Source organism: Anguilla anguilla, chromosome 3 (assembly GCF_013347855.1).
Source record: "Anguilla anguilla isolate fAngAng1 chromosome 3, fAngAng1.pri, whole genome shotgun sequence".
Taxonomy (NCBI): Eukaryota; Metazoa; Chordata; class Actinopteri; order Anguilliformes; family Anguillidae; genus Anguilla; species Anguilla anguilla.
In genome coordinates, this window is record NC_049203.1 from 42,500,145 (window position 1) to 42,507,187 (window position 7,043).

Below are 7,043 nucleotides of genomic sequence, written 5' to 3' on the forward strand. Positions count from 1 at the left end.
CCCTTGCACATATTTGTTAATTCATTTCATTGTAGCGTGCTGCTTCTAGTAACATATTTCCCTTAAGAATTAAAACGTCCAGTACATGTGCTGTTCTTACAAGTAGCTTAAACACTGAACAATGAACTAAATATAGAAATATTAACCGAAGCGTTTCATTAGAGATTAGAACGTGCTATTCTCTTTTTTGGAAAGTCAAGGATCCGTGCCAGTGTTCTTATTTTTGAATTTGCATCCTCACACATTTGCGGAATGGAAAAATTGGCATCACCCAAACTCAGCGTTAACAAATGCGCTCATACTTTCAGAAATACAGCTCTTGTCATTCTCAGAGCTGTATAAGCACCTCGTTCATCCTACCTGTGTGATTAAGCCCCTTGAGATTCCAGCTCAAAGGTGATGGTTATCTCTGCTATGTGGCATGATGACTGTAAATATATTCTCGTAAAGTAATGAAATTTGCAACCAGCTGCATGACTGGTCTGATGAAGACACCTTACAGAGAACAGAGAAAAGCAGCCATAGACCCTGTCCTGCAATGCAGGATAGATAGTGAACAAAAATGTGAAAGAGAAAAAGGAGAAACCCAAGTGAAGTGATGGTTTTGGTTATGTGGTGGTTCAGCAAATATTAAATAAAAGGTGTGCATTTCCCATCCCTGCATAAATCGAAAGACATAAAATGGAATAACTTCTTTTGGCCTCTAACCAAGTTGACATACAGGAAATTATCTGTGTAAATGCATAGACTGGCAGTGACAGCTCTACGTAATAATAATGAATCATTCTTATCAGCATCTCAAAGTGATTTTTTGATGGTGGTGAACTCACCTCAGCCTCTGACATTGTGTGGCAGTCTCCTGGTTGATGCGGCCATCTTGTTTCAGAACACTCAAAAATGTGACTTGTTCAGTGAATTTGACATTCGTTTTGTGTGCGTATGTTACAGTGAAGAGCCGGAAGCCATCGTTGGGGGACCTGCTCCTCCGCCACACCCAGAGCCCCACGCGGGCGCGGCAGGCAGCGCAGCTGGCCCTGGCTCACGTGCGGGACGGCAGCCAATCCCTGCACAGCGCGCTGTTCCGGGGCGAAGCCGGGGGCGGGGCCTCGGGAGTGGAGAAGCAGGCGGAGGCCCTGCGGGTGAAGAACGCGGTGTATAGCGCCGTGGTCTTCTCAGAGTTCCTGAAGGAGCTGGCCGCCCTGGCACAGGAACACGCCGTCGCAATGCCTTTCCCCCGCAGCCAGGGGGCAGAAGAGTGACTGCCAGGGAGCACCGCAGAGCCGTCCAAATCCTCCTTTGTAAAAACTCTGTAATAAGTGCGTGTTAGGGAGCACTGTACAGCTTTAGGAAATTGTGCATATATATAAATATATATATATATATACATATGTATATAATATTTATGTGTACATACATTTACAAGAGGCTCAGTGACATCCAGGTTTGGAAGAGGGGCCTGTGGCTCCATGTTGGGTTATGACCTAACGAGTCCACACAGTACAGTACTGGCTATTTGCGTAGTTGTATATGCAGGCACAAACTGACCTGAGGTTATGAGGTGAATGGGGTGAGCTTATCCCAGCAGGCACGCTCGGACAGTGCTAAGTGAGAGTTTATGGGAGATGGAGTCCAGCCAACACTCTCAGAAATTGCATGGGTGTGTGAGTGTTTATGGGAGATGGAGTCCAGCAGACCATCTCAGAAATTGCATGGGTGTGTGAGTGTTTATGGGAGATGGAGTCCAGCAGACACTCTCAGAAATTGCGTGGGTGTGTGAGTGTTTATGGGAGATGGAGTCCAGCAGACACTCTCAGAAATTGCATAGGTGTGTGAGTGTTTATGGGAGATGGAGTTCAGCAGACACTCTCAGAAATTAGTAGCAGGTCCTCCATGACGAGACACCTGGGTGACCACTCGGTTTTATTTCAGTATGTCACTTTTTAAATCACTTTTTAAATTGCTCTTATGATTTCAAATGTGAAATTTTAACTTGTATCAATATCAAGAGGAGGCACAGTCTGACTGCTGGTGATCTGTTTGTAGTCTTTAAACAGTCCGGTGCCCAGTGCCAGAATGCAGGTTTGCCTGATGGTTTATGGTGTGAAGCAGTACAGGGTGCCTGGACTTGTGAGGAAGGCGGATTCCCAGCTGGTGTTTGAGAAGAGAAGCTGGGGGAGGGCACTGCTATGGCATCAGTTAAAACTGCTCCAGGTCCAGTGTTTAGCCTTTTCCTTCTCTTTGAGCGCAAGCCAAAATCTGCCTGACGGTAATTTCGAGGGTACAGGCACGACACCTTAAATAATTTAATTCACATTTTAATTGGATAATTAAATAGTGCCAGTGCCACAGGCACTAAAAAGCCAAATCTGAAAATGGGTCTCGGTCGAAAATGTATCTCAATGTAGTCTCATGAAGACTGACAGAATTTAGAACTGAAGAGACATTTCAGCTCTGATAATTCTAGGAATACAAGACTGCTGCTTATAAGGTGGGGCTAGTTCACTGCAAGTCATATTGTAAGGCATGAATAGATTGTTAAAAACTGCTTGCACTCCAACCATCAGAGAATACGAGGAAACCAAGAGAGTTTATTTGGATATGTCTGATAAATATGTCTGAGCAGCCTCCGCTCGTACAAAAAAAATTCCAAGTTGCAAAATGGCTTTTTGAACTTTGCACTTTGACTTTTTTTGTCTGCCGTTAAGCTCAGACATATTTTCATTTCTGTGTGTCCTCGTAGTTCTTTTTTCATGGTTTGAATGTGAGCAGTTATTTAAAAAAATTTTAAAAAATGAAATAATTTTAAACCTATTTATTTTTGGCACACGCACCAACCAGATACTGTCTACTAGTTGCCTAGTTACAGACCCTTTTCTTAATCTTATGACAGCGCACAGCGAGGGGGGGTAAACTAATCCACCACCCCCTTTATAAATCTGGACCGGTATCGCCTGTTAACTGGTATCAACTACTAGGTGATACCAGTTGGTAAAATCCTCAAAATCCTGCCCCAGACTTCTGTAACACTTCTGTAGCACTTTAGGGCTGATAGTGTTGCAAATTTACACAAGTGCTGGGAGCACCAGCAGTTTCCTGACAGTGTAGTGGAAAAATGTAGATTTTTGATGGAGTGAAGTGCACAAAGATTGCTGCTTGTGTCGTGCCAACCTCAGGCTTGCGTGTTTTCGGACATGTAAAGTCTGTCTGTTCAGCAGTTTCCAGTAGAGAACACAAAATTGGTTCGCAGCAGTTTCCCATGCAGACTTTCGTTTCAGTCCGTTCCCCTAAATTTCGCTCTGCCGTATCCAGTCTCGACTTCGTAGCATCACGTTTTTAAGTTCGGCTTTGGTTTTCTCCACCGCTCCCAGCTTCCCTGTCTGTGAGATACTGAGCTGCAGTTTGATTCTCCTCCTGTCCCTTTGAAAGCAGCCTCTGCCGGTCCCTCCCACGTACTCCAAAAATGAGTCAGGCATCCGTTAGCGCGGATGGGCGCTCCAGCTGTCACCCCGACTGCGTCGCCGTCGGCTGCATTCCCATTAGCACAAGCGTGTGCGTTTCCTGTGTGCAGCAGCCTGGGGTTCGGGTTGTGTAGATCCCACTCTCAATGGCGCTGTCACTCCGCTGCCACTGGAACTCCAACTCCCATGAGCCCCCACTGGTGCTGAATAAAGCGGATTGTGACGTTGGAGCGTGCGGTCCAGACAAGGTGGCGCCATCTCTTCCTCACTCAAATATGCCCAGGTCTGTCTGCTGTCCCTCATAGAGTCACTGAAAGAGAAAAGTGTCACTGTCCTTAATGCACTGGTGCAGTGTTACTGTGTCAGATTTAGTCTTTGTCTTCATTGAGAATTACTTTGTGCCAGGACCCTCTGTAAATCAGCCAATCAGAATATGGATATATTGGAAAATACCCATGTAACTGCAATCAGAGTTTTGCAGAGTTTTTTTTACATTTTTTTATTTGAGGGAGAAACGTTTTTGTACCATAGCCGTTCAGTGTTTTCATTGATTTATTCTTTTTTTTTTTTTTTTTACTTTTGAAAAGCCATATAAGTGTCAGTTTTATTTTTTGTGTCTTAAACAAAGTTGAATTAATTTTTAGTTTCCTTTTACTGCATTTTGCCTGAGTGTTTTCTAATGCAAAACATTTTAACCAAAAAAACCTGCCTAAGCAACAGTGGTGTGTTAGTGGGGATTTACTTACAATTTTTATTTTTTGCCGAGTCATCTTTTGAGAGAAAGGGAAAGAGATGAGCCTCCAGAACAACCTGCCTCTACAGGATGGAGGGAGAGAGAAACGGGGAAGGAGGAGTGTGCCTTCATAAGCTCCCTCTCGCCGTCACTCCGTCCCACCCCCAGAGGGTAATCCCCCTTGTTTTTAGCTTTGGGGGGGCTGGTTCGAGCACAGTGAGCAGTTCAGTTATACAACTCATCGCGGTCCGATCCGGCTCCGATTTATGAGGATGATTTCCTTTGTGTTTCGTTAAAGTTTGTACATTGCTTTTGAATGTCCCCTCAGTGCCAGACGTTGTTTTTAATTGGTTTTCGTGTATCGCATGTTATTTAACTAGCAGTGTTGTACTGAAAGGAAAGAGGTTGTTAGCATGGCAATCGGTACCATCCGGTCCGGAAACAGTGTTCTCGCTATTACACAGGTACACCGCGGGCCTCCCCTTAGCCTGTAGTCCACGTCCAGCCCTGACCGGTCGGTCACCTTCAGCTGCAGTTTGTCAAACAGTGCGGGTGCTAGCAAACAGAATAAGAGCTCTTTTATCCGTCACTTAAATTGACGGCAAGAGGTGACGATTGTTTGTGAGAACGTGGGGTGAACATCACGGTTAAAGAGGGCTGCTGGGCTTCTGGACTACTGTGTTATTTTGGTCCCGTACCAGAGAAGACCCACAGTCAATACTGTTCCTTTATAAATGGTAATAATTATAATTCTTGTGTACATAGAATTGTATTGTATTAAAAAAAAGACCGAAGTCCTGATTTTCACATTGTGTGAATGGTGCCATCAAACAGGCTTCTCTCAGGGTGTCTCTGTCTACCTGGCCACATTACCTGGATACCCTTTCACCTGGCCAGCTTACCTGGATACCCTTTCACCTGGCCAGCTTACCTGGATACTCTCTCAGCTGGCTATCTTACCTGGATACTCTCTCAGCTGGCTATCTTACCTGGCCACTTCATCTGGATACTGTTTTAGCTGACCATCTTACCTGAGTACCCCTTTAGCTGGCCACCGTATGTGGATACCAATTTATCTGTAACAGCCTATTACCCCCAACCCCCCCCCCCCCCCCCCCCCCCCGCCCCATTCACTGTAATATCGTGGTGCCCTGTCACGCCCTTCCCTGTTTTGTAGTTATGCTCTACCCCTACTACCCCTAACTGTCTTACTGTGCCGCCCCTGTGGACAGTGGGCAGGTCAGAGCAGCTCTGTATGCTCCCTCTTTGGCCCCCGCCGCGCTCACCGGGCTCCTTCCTGATCCGCTCCGGGGTCTGTCGGCACTGCCATACTGTAAATACCCTCATGGTCAGTCGCATTTTTCCCAGCATCCCTCGCTGGGCCCATCATAGGAAAACTCAAGTCCGAAGCATCAGGTAGACTATCTGTGTTTGTATCTTGTGTGGGGGGAAAATGAAAATGGTATGTAAAATAGTATCTGTTAAGCCACTATGTACTGTACATTTTACTGCACAGAAATGCAACAAACACAGACGTTACAACGAGCATTTATAACCAGGGGATGTCTGCAGCTCCACGGTTAAATCTTTGAATATCTTTAAGTGGGGGTGGCAGAGAAACCTTGAAAAAGCTGAAGCATGCCTCACTCAGGCAAATTGTCTGATTGGCTGGCTGAATACTGATTCTGTTTTGTTTTTTTGTTTTTTTTTTCTTTAACAAGAAAATGTCTCCTCTGGAATCTATGCAACAGCTTTTGTTCTCCACCTGTGTTGATATGTGGATAGACAGACTGGAACCTGTAAATAATGTACAAGCAGAACTGATTAAAAAAAGACCATGGGAGATGTAGTCTACAGAACTAAATGGAACCCACAAAATATTATGAATGTTAGAAATATTTTTATATATTTAAAACAACAAAAATAATGTGGGGACAAAGCTGTGAGAAGCATTAAAGGGAATGTTTTTATTAATTTATAAATGTTTGAATTAGCAATACTTCTTGTGTCCTGGGGTCTGTTCATTTTTTGTTTCTCTTTTGTTTGCTGTTTTTGCATCTACTGGTCGTTCTTGATTATGCTGCTATCTTTGTTGCTGCTTAACAATTAAATCTGGGCACACAGTTAGCATAGCTAATGAATGGTCTTTTGCAGATACTGAACATTGCTGTTACCCACAGTTACTACAACAGCCCTGCATATCCACTGAACACGACTGAGTAAACTATTTTTTTCCTGATAATACTTCTGACCGTCAGGCTGACATAGCTGCTGAATTGGTAATGCCCTTAAATTCAACGTGACTGTTTTACACAGAATGGCAGGCGTGACATCACTTTTACTGGGATTGGATTTAGTCAGTTGCTCTTAGCATCAATCATATCCCCTGTGGTTGAGGCCAAGAATATATAAGAGCATGTTCTGTGGCCAGAGCAGCCCATCTAGCTCATTGATTTTGCCTGCAGTGTATGTGCAATCTAAGAAGCGTCATGTAATTAGATGTTTAACTATTGTATAGCAAAAATGCTTTACAGAAATAATGGAATATTGTGATACTGATAGAAGCACATAATATAAACTCTTTTAGGGCCCAGCACTGTATCAGGTCTTGTTTTGAACACCTCAAATATCTTGGCAATCCGTTTTGGGGACTAAACAGTTATTAATGCTTGGAACTGATTGCCAGGCCTCGTATCAGTGCAAGTTCTTCTCTACTTTACATTTTTACATAAATGTATAAAAATAATATTTTTAGAAACTTAGAAGGTATAAACTAGATGGTAAGTTATAGATTGCATCAACAATGCCAGTTTTTCAGTGGCAGTTCTAAATGTCAAATTAAGATTCACTGA

The 7,043-nt window shown here is 43.8% G+C and overlaps 1 protein-coding gene across 5 annotated transcripts in view; it reads left to right on the forward strand.

Annotated features, from left to right (window-relative positions):
• LOC118223717 (FTS and Hook-interacting protein homolog) overlaps positions 1–6,190 on the forward strand; it is a 34,419-nt gene extending 28,229 nt beyond the window's left edge. For all 5 annotated transcript variants that reach the window (XM_035410632.1, XM_035410633.1, XM_035410636.1 and 2 more), the window contains one exon: positions 949–6,190. In XM_035410632.1, coding sequence (XP_035266523.1) covers positions 949–1,259 — 311 coding nt within the window. In that variant the 3' untranslated portion in view covers positions 1,260–6,190. The remainder of the gene's footprint in view (positions 1–948) is intronic.
• The last annotated feature ends 853 nt before the right edge of the window (positions 6,191–7,043 follow it).